This window comes from Vanacampus margaritifer, chromosome 6 (genome assembly GCF_051991255.1).
Source record: "Vanacampus margaritifer isolate UIUO_Vmar chromosome 6, RoL_Vmar_1.0, whole genome shotgun sequence".
In the NCBI taxonomy this organism is placed as follows: domain Eukaryota; kingdom Metazoa; phylum Chordata; class Actinopteri; order Syngnathiformes; family Syngnathidae; genus Vanacampus; species Vanacampus margaritifer.
This window is the reverse complement of record NC_135437.1, coordinates 5372838-5397749: the sequence shown is the minus strand read 5'-3', so window position 1 is coordinate 5397749 and position 24912 is coordinate 5372838. Positions and strand designations below refer to the sequence as shown.

The 24912-nt window shown below is 39.0% G+C and overlaps 2 protein-coding genes across 3 annotated transcripts; one reads left to right on the top strand and one right to left on the bottom strand.

Annotated features, from left to right (window-relative positions):
* The first annotated feature begins 201 nt into the window (after positions 1-201).
* polr2c (RNA polymerase II subunit C) lies at positions 202-7223 on the top strand. 2 transcript variants are annotated; one of them, XM_077568574.1, is made up of 10 exons: positions 202-385; positions 665-714; positions 865-921; positions 1016-1084; positions 1160-1212; positions 5652-5780; positions 5863-5914; positions 6171-6339; positions 6449-6523; positions 6595-7223. In XM_077568574.1, exons 1-10 carry the CDS (start codon positions 300-302, stop codon positions 6737-6739), a joined length of 885 nt encoding a protein of 294 aa, XP_077424700.1. In that variant the 5' UTR covers positions 202-299; the 3' UTR covers positions 6740-7223. The 2 variants fall into 2 exon arrangements, with proteins under 2 accessions (XP_077424700.1, XP_077424701.1); XM_077568575.1 differs by lacking the exon at positions 865-921 and having other exon boundaries at positions 204-385.
* Positions 7224-8961: 1738 nt separating this feature from the next.
* tat (tyrosine aminotransferase) lies at positions 8962-24572 on the bottom strand. The gene is made up of 12 exons (XM_077568573.1): positions 24423-24572; positions 22275-22543; positions 21967-22071; positions 19369-19436; positions 19088-19246; positions 18502-18640; positions 18383-18435; positions 12943-13095; positions 11448-11576; positions 10471-10554; positions 9587-9685; positions 8962-9504 (listed from the first exon to the last, which is right to left on the bottom strand). Exons 1-12 carry the CDS (start codon positions 24563-24565, stop codon positions 9364-9366), a joined length of 1542 nt encoding a protein of 513 aa, XP_077424699.1. The 5' UTR covers positions 24566-24572; the 3' UTR covers positions 8962-9363.
* Between the last annotated feature and the right edge of the window lie 340 nt (positions 24573-24912).

Below are 24912 nucleotides of genomic sequence, written 5' to 3'. Positions count from 1 at the left end.
TGTCAGGCACTGTTGCCTCGTGTTTATCTGACTGACAGAAATACTCAATATTTCACACACACCCATTGCTTTAACTTCATTATTATTATTCCTCTACTTTACTCACTTTTTGCTTCACCGTACATATGTTTTACATGCACTCCAGCACAGTAGATGGCGTTAATGCCTCCCAAAACGTTAGGCGTTATCCGCCATAAAACGAAATAGAAGACGAAGAAGAAAAAACGGAGGTGGAGAAGGAAGAAGAGCAAACGTGAAATAGTTGATAATTTAGCCAAAATACCGATTCCTCTGCTACGATGCCTTATGCAAACCAGCCGACCGTAAAAATCGCAGAACTTACAGATGAGAATGTCAAGTTTGTAATTGAAAATACCGATTTGGCGTGAGTATTCGCTTATCTTTGTCTGCAATGAGTTTTAGTACTACATAGCATCTCGGAACGATGCTTGCGCGAGCTTGCAAAAGTTTAACCGATATATTGAAGGGATTTGTTAATTACCCCACGAAGCCCAATTCTCTTCGGTACTTTGATGTAGTATGGATATGATTTCTGTCTAATCAGATTCGCAATGTTTCGATTTCTGATTGGTTACATGTTTGCTTTTTGGCCATAATCGGTCAGGTAAACACTGACGTGAATTGTTCTGTTGTCTCTTTTTAGGGTTGCCAATTCTATTAGACGTGTTTTTATGTCAGAAGTACCCACAGTAGGTAGGATCACTTTTTAAATTACTTGTTTCCACAAATGATTCAATTTATGGCATAATGATTGTGTACGAATAGGTAAGATCATTCATTATCTGCATACTATACATAATTAGTTGGTACAGTGCAAATAGTAAGTTACTTCTGTTATTTCAGAAATAGCCTACCTAAATTATCGAAATTTAATGAGTATGAAAATGGAATTAATCTGTGGTAGGCATGTTTTCTTTCCATGTATTTTACAAAATACTACAACACTCACAACGATGTACCATTTAATTATTTTTCTGGCAACACTTAATCACAGCAATTGACTGGATCCAGATCGATGCCAACTCATCAGTATTGCATGATGAGTTCATCGCTCACAGAGTTGGTATGTTAGACATGATTCTATAATAGGCAGTCACTGTATACTGTTTACATATTGAGAGATCACTTGTGTTTTCAGGTCTCATCCCCCTCACCAGTGATGACATTGTAGAAAAAATGCAGTACTCCAGGGTAAGTTCCAGTCATCATTTAACAGTTTTATATCTTGTATAAACATGTCTCCCCCCCCCCACTTCCTTCCAAATTGCCTGAATTAGAAATATTTTTTTTTAGTTTTTTGATTACACTGTACTTGTGCATGCATTTAATTGCAATTTAAAATAAATGAAATCCCTGCTTATTGTGGGAGAAATAAATGAAGCCCTGCTGAGTGCCTCAAATACCAACAATTACTAAACAATTGAGGCCCTGTTAAAATATTTGATATTGATGCCCCAAGATGGCGGTAAAGCACTTAAATCGGACACGATCGCGAAACGCAGCGGTCCCCAACCTCTTTTGCTCCACATGGTTTCAGAAACATACATTTGACAAACAAATGAAAACATGTTAAAGAGAAACTGCCCAAATTAACCTGTATATCTGGATAGATAGTAATTAATTAGTTTAGCTGGGGAAATGTTGACAAATATTTCTATTTTTGATTTATTGCACTTCCACGGCAACATTTTGTGATCGAATAAGGGCCACTACTCACGGAAATGATGTTAAGTGTTGCTGGTTTACTGGATATGACGGCTGGCTTGATGGACTTTTTCACCATGCAACAGTGCATCTTCCTCATACAAAGGAGGCAATTTCTCTGTAGACCAATTTGGTTGCGTTGGTTCCAAAGAAATGTTTTTCAGGATCACCGTTGTAGGCATTTGTGTTGGCAATCTCAGTTCTAATTGTGCTTGTGTCATGCACGTTTTGATGCGGGTTACCTGGTCACTCGTTTGATAAATATGGCAGTGCGCACTGCATTTTTTAAAAGTGTTTTAAAAGTTACCTAATGTGCATGAAAATTCACCATATTTTCAAATTTTACAACATAAATATGAACTTTTCAAAACCATAAAGAACTTCAACTGTACCGTAAAGAGAAAAAAAAGATAAAAAAAAAAATCCCTTTACTTACCATTCCAAAGGTTTGTTTTTTAATGCTGCAAAGCAAAGTCACTTCTTGCCGTTGTTGGTGTGTTTCTTAAACATAAATGGCAAAAAAAAGTCTTCCATTGTGGATTTTTTTTTCTGCCAATGAATATCACAGCTAAAACGCCTTCATGCACAATTAGAATAACAATTGATATAAATAGGAGTATGGGGAGAGCAACAACAGAATGACGTGGATTCACAGATTGGAAAGAACACCAGCACTTCACAAAATTGGTATTGGGTCATTAAATTCATTGGCATTTTACACAATAATATTTACTCAAGGAAGACAGGTGATTTGTAAGGGCAACATAAGGTGCGTTTCCATTGCAGTTTTTCACAAAAATAAAAGCGATATTGTACTATTTCGATAAAGTACAATTTCGACTTGTCCGTGTTTCCATTGAAAAGCGTTTCGCTTCTGAGGTGCAATTCTTGTAATGTCCAGTCTCGCGGGATCTCGCAGTTCCGTAGGAGGTGCTCATGATGTTTACGGAAGACAGACGCCCGGAGTTATTAATATTATTTTGAAAACATTTCCCTTCCCTCATCGGTTGGGTTCAGGCATTTGGTGTTGGTGTTGTGTGTGCGCACGCTTATAACTTGTGTTATAGTGCGGACGGATGGATTTCAACAACGACGTGCGCCGTATGCCGCTCAATTTTACGTTGCCCGGGGTAACGGCCATTTTTCATGCAACGATATGGAACGTGCGTTGAACGGCGGCATATTGGCTCCCCGTACTTCCTACTTCCTTTCCTCCGTGCTGGGCAGGGGTCACATGACTACAGGAAATGCGCAAAAAGTGTTTCCATTACACTTTTGCGAAATACTTCTACTATTTTGACCCGTCTCAAAAACCACCTCATGAGAGCGTAAAACCTTTTTTGCGATTATTTGAGGGTTTTTATTTTCGAAAATCACGTGTTGCCATTACCAGCTTGCTTATGCGCAACTTGCCTTTTCCGCAAAACTGAGGGTAATGGAAACGTACCTATAGACTAGTGATTCTCAACCCTGGTCCTCGGGACACACTATCCAGCCTGTTTTCCATTTCTCCCTATTCCAATGCAGGTGAGGATTGTTACCAGGCTTCTCCAGAGCTTGCTGATGAGCTGCCATTGGAATCAGCTGTGTTGGAATAGGGAGACAGGCTGGATAGTGTGCCTTGAGACCCAGGGCTGGGAAACATTGGTCTACAGTAATTTCTGGAGTATAAGATGCTACTTTTTTCACTTGCATTTGACCCTGCGGCTAATACAACAGTGCGGCTTATCCATCAGATCACAAGGGGGCACACTATAAAGGAATCGCAAGAGCATCAGGCAGAGCAAAACAAGCCAAGTTAGCCCAAATACAGTAGGAGAGACAGAGCGAGAGCGAGACAATTTGCGCCCTCATTATGGAAAAGAAAGTAGCGGGAACTCGGTGCGGTAAAATTAAAACACCTGCGGCTTACAGTTCGGTGCGGCTTATATGTGTAACAAACTTGAGTATTCCCCAAATTTAGCTAGCGCGCCTTATAGTCCAGAAATTACTGTACACAGTAGTGATGGGGAAACAAGCTTCGTCAAGTGCTTGCGATATTTCTTTTTACTCACTAGACGGTGCTCTTGGTACAAATACAGCGTGACACAAAAAAACGGGAACTTTTTAACAATCCAATAAAACCAAGAGTGATGGAAGAAATGTTTTTATTCATAGTAATTGAAACGTTAAAGCATGCCATTTACAGTCAAACAATGATGGAATGCCAGCTATTCCAGCTGAAATGTTGCAGCGGTCAATGAAGAATCTCAACAGTAGATTTCAATAAATTCGTTCAGTAGGATGTCATCTACAGGAAAATTCCAACATTGTTGTTTTAAAGGTTTCAATTACTACGAATTACATATTTTTCTTCCTTCACTCTTGTTTTTTTTGGATTGTTAAAAAAATTCCTGTTTTTTGTGTCACCGTGTATAAAGGTAAGTGCAATGGAAATTGATTACATTTCCACTGCATCTTTAAACCAAGAGGTCTATCTGGAGGAGTTAAAAACAATTGCTTCATGAAGCTTCGTTTGCCCATCACTACACACAGGCTATTAGTAGCTGTATCAAGAGAGAATCAGGAATGTTGAGGCCATGTACACACACACACACACACACACACACACACACACACACACACACACACACACACACGCAGGGTATTTTTAAAAACTGATGTTTCCCTCCTCTAGGTGTAGAAACCTCCCACACCACCACGTTTGTAGAAAAGAAAACATCCTCAGCTAACCGCATTAATGCGTTTTTAAGTACGTTCATAACAATTGCAGACCTTAAGGTGGCAACAGTTTCCCAAATCCTATCCAATCAGCGTTCGCCTCCGTCTGGCGACGCCACTTCCACAAATTGGGCCTACAATGAGATGCATGCCAAGCCTCTATGCGGCAGTCGTTAGCCAAATACTGCTCATCTCTTGACGCCACTTCACCATACGTCACACAAGCGCGGACTGTAAGCGGCTGATCTGTATATATGCGCATCAGTGCTGTCAGCGCACACAAGACCTTTTTTTATTTATTATTCATTGGGCACATCATAAACGGAGCATAGAGGAAAACAATGAGGATAAATACAACATTTTAAAAAGCTTTACTTTTTTTCCCACTCACCACACACGCATACAAACATGGTCTCCCCAGTGGGGAAGCGAATCCACGCCGGCTTCTTTTTCTTTCTTTCTTTTAACAACTTGACGTATGTGATTGAGTGACGTGTGTAGAGGACGACATAAAACTTTGTTTAGTGACGGACACACGTGACTGCGAAGCCGGAGAAATACGCAAATCTTCACTTTGGCTGGAGTTTTTAGAAACCTTCGTTTTTAATGAAAAAAATCCCCGCGGACGTCTGTATGACAGGGCAAGCCGCAGAAAAATATCTCCCGTTTGCAAAAACCCTACTACGTGTATACATGGCCTCAATTTCACTTTTGACTTTGCACCAGGTGCATTTAGGGCTCCCAACATCTCAAACACAGGCGAAAAACATCCATCCATGATCTGAACTGCATATCCACCATCAACGAATAAACCGAGCAACAGCAAAATTCCACCAGATGGCACCAAAGTAATACTTTTTATTGCTTTGGCCTGAGCACAAAAACAAGTGAAGTAGACAAGCTTTCCAGCAAGGCGGGTAGGTTTATAAATAAATACAATCTTACCTATTTCCTAACACAATTAAAAATGTCAAACAGAAGTAAAATAATAAATTTCTTAACTTAGAGAGTCATGTTCAGTAGCATACTCATATTTTTTCTCCATTCCCCCACATTTAACAGGGACAAGAGCACAGTGGGAAAACAAGTTAAACCATTTTTCAGTAGTTTTAGTGAATAAAATGTTTATATTTCTTGAGCGACCCTGTTATGCTAGGTCATGTAAATGTCCCTCCTGTCAATATGACATTCTTATTTCTCTTCAGGATTGCACCTGTGATGAATTCTGCCCCGAATGCTCTGTTGAGCTAACATTGGATGTTCGTTGTACTGATGAAAAGACGCGCAATGTCACCTCACGTGACCTGCTGTCCAACAACCACAGAGTCATCCCAGTGAGTCATTTAACCATTATATTGTCGTTTCCCAATTGGAGGTGGGCACATGTGTTCCATGACACCGAGAGTCTCTTTTCAGGTGACATCCAGAAGTCGTGACAACGATCCTAATGACTATGCTGAAAGAAATGGTAAACATGAAGTCCGTCCTTCCATCTATCCATTTTTTTTGATTTGCTTAGTCGTTGGAGGGGTTATTTTTACTTGGGTTAGCATTGTCTGATATTTACGTTTGTTTCAAGTAGCAATACATAAACACAAGATTAGGTTCATTGCAGACTTATAAAAAGATACAATCTTATTGCTACCCAAGCACACCTTACAATTGGCTGTTGTCAGTTCATCAGTAAAATCACTTTTTTTTCGTAATTGTATTCACATTCGTAGAAATTTTGCTGGTGAAGCTTCGCAAAGGGCAGGAGCTGCGACTGAGAGCTTACGCCAAAAAAGGATTTGGTAAGGAGCATGCCAAGTGGAACCCAACGGCAGGGGTGGCGTTTGAGTACGACCCAGACAATGCACTGAGGCACACGGTCTACCCCCGGCCCGAGGAATGGTACTTTGCTTTTTTTTTTAACAGACAAATCATCATCATCTGTACAGTTTGTTGATAATTAAAAGGCTTTGGTTTCTTCATTATTGCTTTGTTGCCGTGCTGGTTGTAGGCCCAAGAGTGAATATTCTGAAATTGAGGAGGATGAGGTCCAGGCTCCCTATGACCCTAATGGAAAACCAGAAAGGTGAGAAAAGCATCTAACGTAATCCAGGTTTTGGAATCCAATCACAAATCATCTGACTTTTCCCTCTGCAGGTTTTACTACAATGTGGAGTCTTGCGGTTCACTACGACCTGAGACCATTGTCATGTCCGCACTGGCCGTCCTCAAGAAGAAGCTGAGTGACCTGCAGACACAACTCAACCATGAAATCCAGAGTGACGTGCTCACTATAAACTGAAGTCACAATGATCATGATAAAAAAGGACCCTCAGGGACCCGTATCTCTAGGCTGCGCTCTGATCTGCCAGGCAGCGTCCAACACAACTTGTTCGATTTGTAGTATCTTCTTTGGATACTAGTTATGGACATTCATGAGAATTTTAAGTGGAGTCTTTACTTCAATTAGTGTATATTTACATTTTCATTAAAGATAGTATCCAACTACATTACTAACTACTGTTTGAAAAGAGGTATTAATTTTGGCCATGTCCCAAATGAATAATTTTTTTTTTAATGCCCTATCTCAGCGACTTTTGTTACATGTCATTTCCAGCTCAAATATCGTCACCCTCTTAAATAATTACAAATTTTTTGTTTTTGTTTTTGCCTAAATCATCTCATGATGCAAATGGTTATTTTTATTTTATTTTATTTTTAATGTTTTCGGGGATTATTTTAAGAAGGTGTCTCACTTCCTCAAATAAAACTGCATTAAACTCAAATTGTTGTCATACAGGCTATGGAAAATTTGGGCTCAATTATATATTCAATTCATTACATCCAATAAAATAAAATTTTATTTACCAGTACATTTATGTCACAGATTATGTATAGTGGTAATCAACTTTATTTCTTAGAGCACTATAACAACAATTGGAACATAGTAACATACAAATGATAAAAGACAATAATCAAAATAATAAGATCCCTCCCGCGGCTAAGAACGCAAACGTATGATGTATTGACTTGATTATTTAGAATTGTTCTTTTTTTTCCCTTTATACATTATTATTAGTATATTAATTTAATTCCTCTATTTTTTATCTTCCATGCTATGATACCTGCAGTCATGACATGGGAGAAAATAACAGATGTTATGAAACAGGCTAACAGTGAAGGCTCACAAGCAAACTTTGATACTTTGGACCAAACTATGTTGCAGTCAAAAATGCTGCACAGCCCAAAACAGGTTAGCACGACACACAACCAACTTTTAATGGCAAAAAAGGGTGTGTGTGGGGGGGGGGGGGATTCACATGCACATCTTTAATAGTTGTTTACATAACCCTAGGGTATGTAAATTAAATTTGCATAACCCTAGGGTTATGTAAACTTATGAACGTAACATGTCTCAGCCAATAGCAACAAAAAAAGTATTTGAGCCAAATGCTCATAGGGTATGTAAATTAAATTGACACACCTAGGGTATGTAAACTTATGAACGTAACATGTCTCAGCCAATAGCAACAAAAAAAAGTATTTGAGCCAAATGCTAAACCTAACAGGAAGTTTGCCATTTTTAACTCATTTACTGCCATTGACGTATATAGACGTCAAACTTCCATTTTAACTGGGCTGGGAGTGAATGAGTTAACTTACAGATGTGCTCATAAGTTGAAATATTTTGAGCACAACTGTACATGAACCAAAGCTCAATGTTGCTTAATGACACAAAAATGCTATGAATCATCACCATCATTCGCATGCATATCTCTTCTCTTGTACACGCCAACCTCTCAAAATATCAAAACAATTGCCACAGTATTTGGGATTTTATGGGCATTAAGACATTTTCTCACCGTTTACATACCCCTTATGTAAACTATGCAAACTTATGAGCACAACTGTATCTCTGCGATACATTTGCATGACTTCCGAGCAGGCAATGTTAAGTTCCCACTCTGTAAGTTTGAGTCCCGTGATTGACTGGCAGCCAGTCCATGGTCGCAGAGACATCTGGGCTGGACTCTTATATTATGATGATGATGTTGAATCAGATATACTCTTTGAAAATTACCATTTGATGAATTTTCCACTTAATGGCATTGGATGGATGGATATCTTGAGTCTGCAATGACTTTCACAAACAATTGGTTAGCACTCTGGCTTGTGAAATAGAGAATGCTATGGTAACATCTGATTATCTATCATGTTGCCAGTCTATTATCATCTCTATTGCTTGTCCTCTTTTGAATCATGGGTGACGTTCCCTGATTTTTTGTCTGTACCGTAACGCCAGGCAAGCCAGCAGCAATACACTCCATTGACACCAACTACAACTAATAACAATTGATGACCATTTTTAGGGTCCATGACTGGCAAAGATCTTGGAAAATTGTATTGACTATTTAGCGATTTTTAAGTGGTGTGGCCCAAAATGATATTACTTCTCAGGTTCCTGAATAGTGGCATCCCTACCAATAAAGTCTAAAGTTTTCTACCTAAAGTGTAAAGAGGAAAAACAAGACCTTTGTTTTTATTTTGTTTTTATCAGTATGAAGCACAATGCATAAGCATCACCTGCAAAATAAGGTTTACATTTTTTTTTTTTTTACTTGTAACGACTTGGACTGTCATGTGCATGATCTTGCAATCCTAAAGTTGACATTGAAGAATAGCTGGCTTTAAAAACTATAACCATTAGATAAATAAACATGAAACAAGAGGATAACATTAGGTGCATACATAATATAAATAAAAGGTCTGCCCATTCCAAAGACATATTAAAGGACCATTACAAATAAACAGCACCTGATTTGCACATCCAAGCTAAGCATCTAAAATTGGTATTGTGTAGATTCCTGCTTAGTATCTGTGATACATTTCCATGCCTTGCCATCACATTAGTCAGACTTTTGTGCGTCACAGATCCAGGTTGTTATTTTCTTGACTGTCTGGCCGATAGTGGTGCTGGCAAAACTCTCTGATCCGAGCACATGCTTCCACCATCATCTTCTCTGGAACTGTCACCACAATGCGGAAGAAGTTGGGATACTCAAAAGCCTGTAAGAAGAGAGATGCTACGGATGTCACACTGATATATTTATGACAAATGATATAAAAAATGTTTAAAGTAGGAACTTACTGTGGCAGGCAGACAGAAAACTGACTGCTCGGTCACCATCCATTCAGTAAAGTCAACATCACTCTGAAAATCTGGAAAGCAGTCGATGTCAATTCCAACCTGAAAAGACACACAGATTTGTTTTATTTAATTTTTATTCTAGACATCTGTCAGATTAGGGGCAGATTTATAATAGCTTCAGATTTTTCATTAGAATTACTTTTTATTTTGTTTTGACTTTTGTTTTGTTTTTAATTCAGTTATGCATAATGATGGTGTATCTTTCACATTTTCTAGTAGTAAAACATACTCAGTACTGTATACAAGTCCTGGGCCATTGTTAGATCTTTTTTGTATTATTTTTATTATTATTATGATTATTATTATTATTATACTGTAATAATAAAATAGAATAGAATGATATATAATACTGAATTATTATTATTATCTTATTGTAATTAATATCATGTTAAAATGTATAATAAAATGATATAAATAATAATGTAATATAATTATTACATTACTAGAACCATTCGACCCCCAGAATCATATTAGCAGCCCCTGTCCATTAGTCCGTAAATAGCCTGTCATTGCTAATAATAGTAATTGGTTGGTAAAATAAAATTAGTTCCCATTCCTCTACAAAGTTTTGTGGACATTGGTTGTTTGTTCATTGATGTGAACCAAGATATTGGCTGCTGTAAGAAAAAGAAAAAAAGGTCACTATAAAACATCGGGAAGGGGTGATGCTACCTAAGAATTTTTCACAGTAGCTTCAGTAAATGTGCCATCATTCTGGGTAAAGTAATTCTTTGATAAATCAAAATTCTGGAACAATAGACTTCCTGCGACTGAAAATGAGTGCACTAATTTGCACAGCAATCCTACCCACTTGTGATACTGACCATCAAGTACATGGCTCCGGAGGGCATGACGGGGGTCAAGCCAGGCACAGTGGACAGCTCATTAAAACAAATCTCAGCGTTGGACTGTGGAAGATACATATGACATCATCGGGATGGAGTACAATGCTAGCTGGGAGTGGAACCTCCAAAATTATGTTAAATAAAATGCCCTACATGGGCATAAGCCAGCGCAAAATGTAGGCCGGTCCTGAGTGAGTCTCAATTTGAAACTTTCAAGCAGCTTCAACATTATAAACTATACCTTTAAAACAATTACCGCAATCGTTAGCACCGTTAATGTATGGGGCGTCGGTTGACAGGTGGAAAAGGAGTCACAGGCAGAAATAAAAGATGAAAGTACAGATCCTAGAAATTAAATTGGGGACTTTAAAACTTTATGACAGCAAAAGCTAGGAAGTTGTTTGACATGATGATTAAGAGAAAGGTCGAATGCCATTTTAAAGGGAATGAGAGGAGCAGCTTGTATTGGTTGTGAATAAAATCTGCTGTGTTCACGCCCACAACAGTGCAAAATGCTGGTTTTAAAATGCACCTAGCTGCATGTGGCTGCAAAAATGTCAAAACAAAGTCCAGTGTGCCCCTTGACAGATTTCGGCCGCACTTTGTGCCAGACTTGTGCTGGTCATGAAAATAAGACGATTATGTATGAGAAATGTGGTTCTTGAACTGTTCTTAAACAAAGGCAAAGAGTAAGATCAAAAAGGAGAGTTATGGATTTGATAAGACTTGCTGATAGCTGAAGTTTGAACAGAAGAGGCAGTGGACAGGTAGAGATGGAAGAGGATAATACTGTGGTGATCCCTGATTAGGGGAAATTGAAATGGAAGTCAATTCTCTTCTGTTTTTCCTTTACTATCCGCAAAGGATTTCTGATTTAGAGACGATTGTACCAACTGGGCGTTCAACTTTGGATGTTCCACTGTCTTAAATTGTCACCAAAACTGCCGTCATCTTACCTTGAGGAAATTAATGGTATCGCTGTAGAAATCTTGACGTGTGTTGTTGAAGATCCCTTCAAGTGCACCTTGGACAATGGTGCAGGGTCCAAGAATACATTGGGAAAGCTTGACAAGGCCTTGTCGAATCTGCAGATGTAACACAGTGTAGACGTGATTTATTTTATTTTTTTGCTTCATTGTTCATAGTCTACATGGACAATAGCAAGTAAATTCACATTATATAGATACTATATTATAAGTCACCTGATGAGACTCTGCCTTTCTCTCTGCGGTGGAGTAAAATAAACAGTAGATGTCAGTGGCAAGTTGTGCATTTGGTACCTGGGCCTTCAGTGGGGACTTACCTGACTTAATCTACTTATTAGTATTACCACTATCACATAATAATTATAGAAACTATGAATAATACTTCACACAATATAACATTGTCACATAAATCACTTGGAGCAAAATCAATGAATCAGTATTTACCCAATTTCTCGAGAATAACACCTTTTTTTTAAAGAAATATCACAAATGGAGGGTTTTGTAAAATACTCGAGTACCGAGTACAATCGAAAATTAGTCATATTGTAAAGAGATTTACTTGTACCTAGGGCTTTTGAAAAGGCTGTACATTCATGCCAATATGATATGGAATGTCTAATGTTGCAAATGTATATACAGTGACAACATTTTCACTAAGCACCGTGAATCACACAGCTGACATTACAGTAGATGTTTGTTATCATATCATAGCATAACTGGCGCAACTGCAGCATCCGCTTGACAAAACATGGCATCAAGTTTAGCGCAGGGGTGGCAAAGTCATTTTTGGTTCGGCAAAAACAGCCTAATTTAGATGTCAAGTAGGCCGGTTCAGTACAATCATAACATAACTACCTACATATAAAAAGAAGTCCATGTTTTTACCTTTATTATTATGCAAAGGACAAATACATGAGAAAAATTTCATATGCTCACTTCATGTATTCACTTTGCAGACACTGGTCTAAGAGCACAGTCTGCGGCGTTTTGCCACAAGATTTCATGAAAGGCCGAATCTTGGCCAATTGTTTAGCGGTGATTCAAAATTTTAATCACAGTTGCACGTTGTGCGTTAAACAACAATAGGCTACTTAACCATAGTTAGAATTTCATATGTACCTGTGGATGAAACGGCAAAGGCAGCGGCGTACGTACCATGCTAGTTATATTACAGAGCCCCGCCTTTCAATATAGTGTATCCCCAATTTTTCATCTTTATTCGTACCCATGCCCATGCATCTTCCTTTACTGACACTCCATCTTTTTATGAAAAACAAAAAACAAGTGATTCTTGATATTTTGATGATATTTTAAGATTCAATATCAATAAAGATATCAATATCAATCAGAATCAATAAAATTCATGGAACACACATTAGAATTTAGATTTGTGTTTCAGATAGTATGACCACTCAGCACTGACAGATAGAGTACTGTATACAGCATAAGATATTGTCCAACTAACCTCAGATCCAAAGATGTTTTTTCTGTCATGGAGGAAGATCCATCCCATCCTCCAACCAGGGACCAGCCAGCGCTTAGCCAGGCCGCCACAGGAAATGATTGGTACATCACTGCTGAGAGACGCCAGGGAGGGGGTGTCACAACCTGGGAAAACCTGCAAAAAACAAACAAAACTAATTCAATATTAGTTACGAGAGCATTTGTCCATACTGGAAGGACAAAATGTTCTTGGAGTCTTTTGCATTTAAGATTTCATTATTCCCAAGGCTTAATGATGAATTTTAATTACGCTAAAGAGACAACTGAAGAACTTTAAATCATTGGAAGAAAAATCCAGCGTGAAACTTCATACTGTACAAGAAAACGGGTTCACATTAAAGCTATAATATTCTTCACGTCCAAAGCTCACTGGTGCCTGCCTTTCAGAAGCCATTTAATTCATTCACTGCCATTGACGGGGCTATAGACGTCAAAAATTTATTTGAACCATTTCTATTAGTTTAACATTTTTTCCACTTTTGTGAATAAGTGTATGAAAACCTAGAAAAAAATTATTGTACATTTAGAACAGGTATAAAATTTGTGATTAATCGTGAGTTAACTAGTGAAGTCATGCGATTAATTACGAAAAAATGAAATCACATGACGCCCCTAATTTTTAATATTTTCTTCTTCTTTTAAAAAAAAGTAATTTTATTTTTATTTTTGTTTTTAATAATATTTTCTTAAAAAAAAATAAAAGATTATTAAAAATTAGGGGCGTCAGACAATAACATTTTTTAATCATAATCGCATTACTTCACTAGTTAACTCACGATTAATCACAAATTTTATATCTGTTCTAAATGTACAATTAAAAAATTCTAGGTTTTCATATTATTGTTAACAAAAATGGGGAAAAATTAGAAATAGTAAAAATAGTTCAAATGAATTTTTGACGTCTTTTTTTTTTTTTTTTTCTGGGAGATCTCAGTATTGATCATTTGACATGTCATCATCATTGTTCTCCCTTTTTTTTTTGTATGTGTGTTTGTGCGTGTGTGTATGCGTGCGTGTGTGTGTGCGTGCGTGCGTGTGTGAGAAAGAAAAAAAAAAAAAGAATTCCCATACCGTTCACCTAAACCGAACACTTCAAAATCCAGCCAGAGTCGTGGGGCCGCCAGGAGACCCAAAGGGGGACCAAAGAAAAGAAAGAAAAGCGAAGCCCAGCACCGACCAGACACCACCCACCGGGCCACTAACCTTCACCAACCCCAGAGACATCTAAACTCCAACAAATCAGGGAAACCTCAAGGGCCCAAAGGAGAAACTGAGGAAAGGTAGAAAGGACAGACGAAGCAGAGTGAGATCCACAGACACCCGCCTCCACCGAATCAATGACCTGAGGGAGAAACTAATTGTGTCTGAGTCTCGATAGATGCTGGTGTGGTGGATCTAGCATGCATGAAAATCTCCACCAAAGAGGAGAGCCGTCGACCCCCGCCAGGACAGAGCAAGCGCAACACCTCAGGGCCCCCCAGGCCGCGGCCGCGCCAAAGGACGACCCCCGGGCCCCACAGGGGCCACCGGCCGGAGAGCAAACCCCAGAGCAGGAGCGCCCCCCACCCCAACGCAGCCCGCGCCCCCAACCCAACGCAGCAGGACGGGGCACTGCAGGCCCACCAGGCACCCCATTGGCCCACAACCCCCCGCTCCCCCCACGACCCCCCCACCCCCCACCCCCGCCACCCACCCCAACCCAGCCCCAACCGCCCCCAGGTCTCCAAATCCCCAGACATCCTCCCCACCCCAGCACCCCCCACCCCGGCACTACCCCACCACCACCCCCCCACCAACCAAGCCGCCCCCGCCCCCACCCTCACCAACCGACAGCCCCCCAGCCCCCGACCCCAGACCCCGGGGACACACCGCACCCAGGCATCTGCGCCGAAGAGGGGGCCGGGCAGCGGAGCGGAGAGGGCACCTGCGCCCACCCCACCACGCGGAGGGACGGAACACCAGGGGCAGAAGGGGAGATGGGGGCCCCACACGGACAGGCCGCAGCACTGCTCCATACTGCGGTCTGCCCCAACCGATGCCCCCCCCCCCCCCCCAGTTGTGTGGTGCATTAAAATTTGGAGGGGAGCTGCAGGGCGGAGACGGTGTCTCCACCCCACCCCACTCCCCCGCAAAGTGTGTTATGTGCCCTAAAATGTATTGTGCAAAACTAGTGCAGTGAGTTAAGAGGAGCGACCAGCTGGGCCCCCCCCCCAACCGGGCAGGGGGGGGGGAGGCGCACCCGCCCGGTTGGGGGGTGCGCCTCGAATTTTTGGGGGTGCGCCTCGAATTTTTGCCCGAATTTTTGACGTCTATAGCCGTCTATGGCTGTGAATTAACAAGTTTTACCTTGAATACACCACCACGCCTTTGAATTAAAGTATAACTTCATTCAAATTAGACAGTTCTATACTGATCCACCCCCCCCCCCCCCAAGTAGCTGTACTTTATAACATCACTTGTACTCTGAATGACACCACGTCATGAACATTTTTGACCACGTGATGTTCTCTCCCCGGGATCAAGATTAAAAAAAGAGAGAGAAAAAAGCCTCATGGTCACCCACCCCCAATTGAAAGTTTCGGCTTTTCATATGTTTGATTGCAAACACATGCAGCCAAAAAAATGCACCGTCAGTCTGCTGCCATAAAATGGAGAATGATCACATGTGGGAAGTGTGGGGAGGTTTTGTGAACGCACCCAACAACCCCAACATTTCCACGCCTGCTCAACACAAGAAACATACATTACAGAATAAACACAAGCAACAGATTTGTGCAAGAAATAAAAGTGCATTATAAATGAAAAGATGGTTTCTGGTAGCTCCTATTCGGTCAATAAAACTCTTCAATCAACGTTAACCTTCTATTTTTGTTTAAGTAAGCAAATGTCATTAAGTAAAAACTGTTCAGTTATCAAGAAATATTTTTGAAGACGACCTTGTTTATATTTCATGGCTAGCATGAAACCCTGACTATAATGAATAGTTGCTTGTCAAATAATATTATTCAAATAAAATTGAAATTGATCAAAACTGGTTTACAAGAAAATATTACAGATGCTATTTTATTTATTTATTTATATCATTATTCGTTGAACATTTGTTTGATGATTAGCAGCATGTAAATTTCATTTAACAAGGGTGTGGCAAGTTATTTGGACTGTTTAGCTATTTCAACTTTGCATGGGTGATACTAAAACAGCTACCAAGCGTATTTGAATTATTATTATTAGATCCTTCTCAGGGAAATTCTTGTCACAGTCTGATATAAAGTGCTGTGAAAATATTTGCCCTTTTCTCACATTCCTATTTTGTTAGCTTGCCCACTTCCACTTTAATGTTTAAGATCGTCAAACCCAAGTAAACATCCGACCACCATCCGTTCTTGGTACCGCTTATCCTTGGTAGGGGTGTGCTGAATTTAAAATCGTCAATTAAAGTACCAAGTATGTACCAAGTAGCTATAGGCGATAATTCAATGATCAATATGTACTGTATCACGACAGACATTTGATCAATATCAATAGAAAATGTGTTTGATAAAATGTTTTTTGGTAGAAAGAAAACAGGAAGAAAATCCTGACCCATTCTGTGTGCTGTAGGCAGAGGCTACAATATGTTGTTAGATTTGTGTCCAAATTACAAGCATGTCATTTTGAGCACAAAAGTGTGTTTTTGAGCGGATGTAGCCTATACTTGGAGTAGAAGTCAAGGAGTTCCGTCTTTCACGTGTTAGCTCTGGTGTTTTCGGCATCTTCTGCAAATAAGCATTTGCGGCACTGCTTGAGCCAAGAGCGGAGATGTCCATACAATATTCGCGCAAAAGTCTTGGGAATCCTTCTGTTTTAATATTATTATTATGATTATCATTTATTTATTTCACAAGAGTAAGACGATTCTTTTTTGGGGTCAAAGGTGGTTTTCATCTTGGAACTCTACCATGGATGTATGTCATTTTAGTCCAGTCTCTTGCGTTCAACCCAAATCCAAATTTTGGCCCAGACTCATTTGTAGTCGGTCGGTTAGGGTTAGGGTTAGGGTTAGGGTTAGGGTTTTGTAGTCTGAACAGTCACAAAGCACATGAAATCCGATTTTTGAAACCACATGATCAGCTTGAAACAGCCAAAACGGATTTGACTGTCCGTGATGTCACTCTACGAGTATAAAAACCCAATGCGCCGGTCCTGTCAATATCCAATCGTTCCGCTGCCCGGCTCGTTCCTCACATGCTCGGCAGTCAACCGCCTTGATGGCTGCACTGCCCCGTTGGCTCCGCTCATCTTCAACCGGAAATACAGTGTCAGTTTACGTTACTTGCGCTAAAGCCGGTCTCGCTATCAGTTCTTCACATGCGTAACCGGACATAGCAAATTGCCTGGCCTTAGCCATATACATGTTGTCGATTAAATGTATTTATTTTTTATACGAAAAAAAGACGCTTTAAGTACGGAGTGGTAAACAGCGTCACAATGACGTCAAACACTACACGCGCTGGGTGCCGCCTCCTTTCGACATAGTTGCTACGGCAACCTGTCAGATGGATCAAGAATGTGGTTCAGTCTGAACGGGGCCAGAACGGATTTGGATACTTACTAAAAACAGTCTGGACAGTCAACCCTAAAAATCGGATTTGAGGAAAAATCCGATTGGAGTCAGATATGCCTGCAGTCAGAACGCAGCCTTTTTGTTGAGTCATGAAGTGAAGACTACTGTTCTTTTAGATGTTGTTCTAGGTTCCTGTGTGACCTCCTTGAGTCATTGCCAGGGCTTGACAGGGACACAAAAATTGTCCCTGGCATATGACTTAGGCCCACCGGCCTGCTGCAGCTCCGTCTACATTGTGGGCTGGTCTACTGAGTAGACAAATTTCAATGAATTTATTTCTCAGCTGGTCGTGAATTTCTTTTGAGTGTGATTTTTTTCCCCCCCTGCTTATGATTGGCTGATTTCGTTTATTTTGGGAGTGATTGGGCTTGAGTGTGATTAATGAAATTGAACTCAGCTTTCTAAAAAAAATGTATTAGCCACAGTCAATCCACGATTTAACAAGGATTTAACGATTTAACTATTTCACACAAGGCCAGGTAGCTTTAAATAACCCTAATAAATAAAATTATTTCAAAACTGAATTTTGTGATCACTTGGGTTATCTTTTTCGGATATTTACATTTGTTTGATGATCTTAATCGTTAAAGCGAGGAAACAAAAGCAAGAATTTGAGAGTTGAGACTTTTTCAGTACTGCACTTAATATACATGCATACATACAATATTCCACAAAAGTGAAGTACCCCCCTCACATAATAAAAGAAAAAAGAAAATGTAAAAAGAAGAACAACACTCAAGAAATGTGTGCAAGCCAAGTCGACATGCCCACCTGATATGACACAATAAACTGGACTCACCATGTTGTTGTAGATTTCATCTGCCAGGATGGGAAGACAGTTTCTGGAAGCCACTGTGAAGAACAAACGAACAATCAATGAATGTTTAGAGGGGATTTGGCTGCAGTATTGCTGCTGACCTGTGAGGATGTTCTGTAGGTGTTCCTTGTTGAAAACAGAGCCACATGGGTTGGACGGATTGGTGACAATTAGAAGGGAGGTTTTGTCATCAACCAGGCTCTCCAAATGTTGGAGATCCACCTCCCACGACTTCTCCGGCTGGAAATTTCACAAGACTTGATGAATCACTGACTGACATGTCTAAAATCTCCGTGTACTTTTCCATCGCTACAAATGGTTAAAGACAAATCCACAAGAAATTCCTCTACTTGAGTAAACTATTCTACACATTGCAAACATTTACTCTTTGCTGTAGGATATGAAGCTTTAAATGTCTTCAAGCAAAATCTGATCAAGGAACATGAAGTGTAGATATTATTATACATTGCTACCATTGTGCAGTACTTTTGATTTTGATACTACTGACGACAAGTTTTTGTTTATTTTCGACACATTTCTTTTTTTTCCCCGTTCTTCATTTTAGAGAGTCCTCGGGTTTTTGGAGTTGAATTTAATAATAGCAATGCTGAAATTTAAAGTACATTTTGGGGATTTTTTTTTTACCAAAAAGAAAATAATGTATTTTGATGAGAAGCTCCAACATACCAGCAGGTTGTACAGCCTGACCTCAATGCCTAGGGATAACGCCAGAGTCTTATATAACGGAAAGCCTGGACGTGGGACCAGGATGTTGTCCCCTGGATTACACAGGACACTGATAGCCAGGTCAATGGCCTGACTGCAACCACTGGTCAAAATCACATTCTGCATAGGAAGAGGAAAGCCATTTCCAATTAGGACAATAACGTACAGACCTATCAGTATATGTGTTTATTTTTGTCATGCTACTGACTTAAATAGTAGTGAGTTAAATACAGATATCTCACCTCTGCTTCAATAGGAGCATCAGGGCAGCTGTAAAAGCTGGCCACCACCTGGCGGCTCTTTAAGTAACCTGACAGGGGGAAAAAATTATAATAATAAAATTATATATATATAATAAAATATTATATATATATATATATATATAATTAAATGCATTTAATTAAAAATAGTTCAATTCATGTAGGTGCAAAAGTAAGTGAACCCTGAGCCGCATTGCTTAAAACAAGCAGTCAAGTAGGATCAGGTAGGACAAATTGGTAGCTAAACTACGGTATCCAATGAAATGAACGAAGAAATTGTGCATCACTGACTGAAACTGAGACAAAACCACATCTCTTTAGTCTTACACAGGTGAACCCATTAGGTCAGTCATGCTGAGAGGAAGAGAAATCTCAGGGGACCTCAGGAAGTGGGTAGTGACAGCACATCTGTCTGGGGAAAGCTATAAAGTCATCAAAAAAAAAATGAGCTTCATCATTCCACTGTGAAGCAGATCATCTGCAACTAGAGAATTACTACAATCCTGCCTAGAAGTGGGCAACCTTCTAAAATATCAGCAAGAACCACAAGAAAAATTATAATTCAGGTGAAAGCCAACCTGTGCATCACATCAAGGGATTTGCAGACCTCTTTTGCTGCATCTGGGACACATGTGCATGCTTCAACAATCAGAAGAAAAGTCAATCAACAAGGCTTTCATGGAAGCCTTGCTAGGTAGAAGCCTCTGCTTACAAAAAAAGATCAAAGCTGCCCATCTCAACTTTGCCAGCGAGTACCTCGACAAACCTGAAGCTTTTTGCAAGTCCCTTCTGTGGACAGATGAGTCCAAAATTTGGTCACAACTAAAACAGTCATGTTTGGTGAAAAGTCAACACTGCATACCAGCAAAATAACCTTCTCCCTACAGTGAAGCAGGGTGGTGAGAATGTTAAATTCTGGGCTGGCTTTTCGTCCTCAGGACCTGGACAACTCCATATAATCCCGGGACTCATGAATTCAGAGGAATATTGTGAAATCCTGGATCATAACCTGAAGCCGTCCTTTGTGAAGTTACAGCCTGGTAGACGATGGATCATGCAACATGACAATAATCCAAAGCTTTCCAGCAATACAACCAAGGAATTTCTGAAGAACAACAAGATTCATGATCTGGGATGTGCCCAGTCAAAATCCTGACTTAAAATTGTTTCAAAATAATGTGGCGGGACCTGAAGCGGGCAGTTTATGCTAGACGCCCATCCAACCTCTCTCAACTTGCTGCATTTTGCAAGGAAGAGTGGCAAAAATCCTTGCAAAAAGTAGATGTGAAAGACTGATAAGTCACTAAAGAAAGTGTTTGGATGAGGTTCTCATTGCAAAAGAAGGTTCAATGTCCGATTAAGTGAGAGGTTCACATACTTTTGCACCCACGAAATCTGAGGTTTTTCTTAAATCAAGAACTTTTGTTCAAGAATGAATGACAATATTACAATTCATTTTGTTCAATTCTATTATTTTCGATGTCAGCATTGTAGATTTGGGTATTAAACATTTAACCCCTGGGCGTTATTTGTCCATTTTCTGTCTTTTTTCTGTTTTTCATCAAAGAAAAAGCATTCGAAAAAAATACACTAGGGACCTGACATTTTACCAGGATTGTTTAAAAATGTAGAAGTTCAAATTGGCGCCATGCTGTAATTTATAATTATTACCAAACAGGAGGGAGAGATTCACACGAAGTTGTTGTAATAATGCCCGATTTTGGCTCATTGACTCCCATTATAAATCACAGTTTTTGATATGCTGTAAACCTGATGTGTTATAATGCATTTTCCGTGATTAATGATGCAATCGCTTCTTTGACGAGTCATAAACACAAAAATCCACTAGGTGGCGCCAAAGGCTAATAAATGAATACAAAATGCATGCATAAAAAAATTATATTGTTATGACTTATGGACTTGTTTGAGCCTCTAAATATGTCATATGAAATATATAAATTATTCTTTTATTTTATATATATATACACCATAGTTAGTCTTGCTATTAGCATAATACTGCTATTGTTGTCCATAGGGGGCATTAAAAATAATAATAATAATAAAAACTATTTATGTGTAGATAGGTCTGATGCCACTGAACATTTTGCGTGGTTGAAAGTGAAAAAATATTCATAAATAACTAAGTTATCTCACTTCAAAGGAAATGCCAGATTTTGGCAAAATTACAAGAGTTTTGTGCTATTCAGAAAAATGCCATTGTGAAAAACTGGGCATGCATAAAAAAATTATATTGTTATGACTTATGGACTTATTCAAGCCTCTAAATATGTCATATGAAATATTCAAATTAGACCTTTATTTTTTTCCTTTATACAGCATAGTTAATTTTGCTGTTAGCATACTACTGCTATTATTGTCCATAGAAGGCATTAAAAAAAAAGTTAGCACACTTCAAAGGAAATGCCAGATTTTGGCAAAAATTACAAGAATTTAATCAAACTATAATAACGCCCAGGGGTTTAAGGTTATTTTAATATTTTATACAAAAAGGCTGGCCATGCCTGCAGGGTTCACAAACTTTTGAGCAGCACTGTATATCTAAAATTTCCTTCAACTCACCAACAGAAGGAGCGTAACCATTGTATTGATGTGAATCTATAGCATCTTTCATGGCTTGAATCACTGCATCATCTGGAGGAAGGTTTCCAAAGACAGTAGGATCCCCTAAAGAGCAATCAAGGTGTTAACAGAGCCAGACAGTCTTATTAAAAGAAATTGTTAGAAGTTACGGAAGCATGCATTGTTCTAGTCATGAACACATGCACGTGTCGTTTATATGCATGTTATGTTTCGCTTTTGAAATGATTTTGGTTTGCTTTTTGGTGAATGGAATCTCAGTGCTCTGACTTCACAAAGAGCCTGCTCACCTAAGGAAAGGGCAATCATGGCTTTTTCTGGGTTTGGGGAGAGCTTCATCTCATCCACCATGGTCCTGATGGGATTGAGGGTGTTGTTCGCCTTCACGGAAGGCTTCACTTCCCATGTCTTTCTGCGGCGCTTGTCTGTGACAGGATGAGCATTTCCGTTGACACTGACATGGTGAATGGCCTTCCCATTGACTCCGTTCCCATTCAGGTGTTTGTCATTGGTATTCGCATTCATCTGAATCAAGCACGACTTGGTATCTGTCCCGGCACTGTTATGGAGAATGACAGAGCAATTTTAGAATAATAAAATTACCAATGGTGAAAATAAATTAAATGGACTGCTTTTTATATAGCGATTTACATTTAGCCATTCACGCACACATTCGCACACCTGCTGCTATGCAGGGCACTCCCAGGTCCACTTGGGAGCAAATCAGGGTTCAGTGTCTTGCATAAGGACACTTTGACATGGTCACCAGGGGTGACGATCAAACCCACAACCTCACGGATGGTAGACAACCACTCTACCACTGAGCCATGCCGCCCCTTTTATCATTTAGCCCTATGTTGATCTCTAGAAATCTGTTGACTCATAAAAATATGCATGTACTGTACTTCATCAACCATTTTAACAGGGGTCTGCAACCTGTGGCTCTGGAGCCACACTTGGCTCTTTAGTCCCACTCCTGTGGCTCCCTGTTGATCTCTTAAAAAACACTTCTTTTTTTTATATTTATCTTTATTTTTAGATGAAATGTTATTCAAATAAATTAATGATTTGGATTTAAAAAAATAATAATAATTAAATATTCAAAATGGTCAGAATCCAAATTTTTAAGTTGTTAGAAAAAGAGTGATGAAAGGTAATACTTATTACTCTACTGATTACTTATTACTTATAATTACCTAAAAATGTCCAGAAAGAAAGAGGAAACGCAGAAAATGACCGTAAAATGTCCACAACATTGCCCAAAAAATTGGTTTATAAAGACAGGGAAAAAAGGTTCAAAAAGTAACTAAAATGTCCAAAAACATGAAGGAATCATGAAAATTACCATAAAATGTCCACAAAATTGCCCAAAAAATGTCTGAAAATTTATAGCAAAAAGGCAGGAAAAGAAAATAATAAATAAAATTTTAAGCCATAAAATGTCCAAAAAAGAAAGAAGAGGCAGAACATTATCATTTTATGTCCATAAAATTGTCAAAAATGTAAGAAATTTGACAGAAAGTCAGAAAAGTCTAAAAATGTATGAAAAACGAAGTCTGAAAAATTACAAACAAACAAAACTATCCAAAAACAGAAGATTAACGTTAGAAGAAAATGAATCTCAAAGTATATCCAATACTGCATATTTTTCTGTTATGGTCTAGCTCAAATTAGCACCGTCTGGGGCCCTCAGTACATTAAACTCACACTAAGACACGGTTTCCTTCATCACAATCCTCAAATGTTTTGTGACTCCAGACAGATTATTGGTTATTTATTTGGCCTAAAATGGCTCTTTTGACTGTAAAGGTTGCCGACCCCTGCATTATAACAACCAACTCATGCATGCACACAGCACTTGTGCCATTGTTATGATCATTAGGAGTAGCAGCGGTACTGGGAGTAGTTGCTTAATAACATTTAATAATCAAAATATAAATACAGAATATTTTAATTAGCAAAAATTAAAACAATAATTCTCTTTTTTTGTGCAGCTCATACTGTATGAGTATTAATGATGATGATGATGATAATTAGTTATTATTATTATTGTGATTTATTGGTATCTGTAATAGTATATTGTATGTCATTCATAACTTTTACTGAAGCAACAGCATGAAGATTTACTGAAACTATAAAAGTCTAAGTCATAAAGCAGACTGTCAAAGTAGCCTAATCGACACAGTAATCAGCATTATAAAACTTTGAAAATCAATTTAAAGCACAACACACGCACACAAGCTCAATTAAATAACGTCCTCAGACAAGAGGTGCATTAACGCTCAAATATTCGTTTGAATGTGTCTATTACAAAGCAGATAGGCATGGCATCATCATCTCCATCATCAGCATCGCCATAATGTAATAAACACTATGCCTCATTTTGATTGCCTCAACAAAATGTTATTCAAATATCAGGAAAACAATGACATTCTTACCTCATGATAAAGTCACTCTTAAGTTTTCCAAAATTTGCTTTCAAGTCAAGAATTCTTGCTATAATGAACGCATAGGGATTTGATTGGCCCATTTTATAGCAAGACTTGAGAAAATGGGTGTTGAATCCAACCCATATTTCCATTGGTGGAGGCAGAGAGGGTTGCGCTTCTACACCCCCCTTACATCACTAAACAGAACCATACCACCTCTAACCCTCACCGGCACCTTATGGGTGAGGGGAGGGGGCCGATTCAACACACGACACGCTTCCTCGTGTTGCAAAATGTGCATCAAGCACTCGGCGTCAAAACAGAAATGTGGCAAGTGTAGTTCACACACAACTGATTAATTCATATTTAATATATTTATTTTATGCTGTATATTGCCCAAAAGGTTCCAGCTATTTAAACTTAATATTTTGCCATTCAACTAAATGATTAAAGGGGTTTTACTTATTTGTTATTATGCTGGCTTGCTTTCCACAAAACC

Coding starts and splice junctions, on each gene's coding strand:
- polr2c (XM_077568574.1), top strand. CDS start 300: ATGCCTTATGCAAACCAGCCGACCGTAAAAATCGCAGAACTTACAGAT. Junction 386..664: donor ATTGAAAATACCGATTTGGC/GTGAGTATTCGC, acceptor GTCTCTTTTTAG/GGTTGCCAATTCTATTAGAC. Junction 5,915..6,170: donor TGACTATGCTGAAAGAAATG/GTAAACATGAAG, acceptor TCACATTCGTAG/AAATTTTGCTGGTGAAGCTT.
- tat (XM_077568573.1), bottom strand. CDS start 24,565: ATGGAAATATGGGTTGGATTCAACACCCATTTTCTCAAGTCTTGCTAT. Junction 19,247..19,368: donor ATGCTCCTATTGAAGCAGAG/GTGAGATATCTG, acceptor CTTCCTATGCAG/AATGTGATTTTGACCAGTGG. Junction 11,577..12,942: donor AAAACATCTTTGGATCTGAG/GTTAGTTGGACA, acceptor TTACATCTGCAG/ATTCGACAAGGCCTTGTCAA.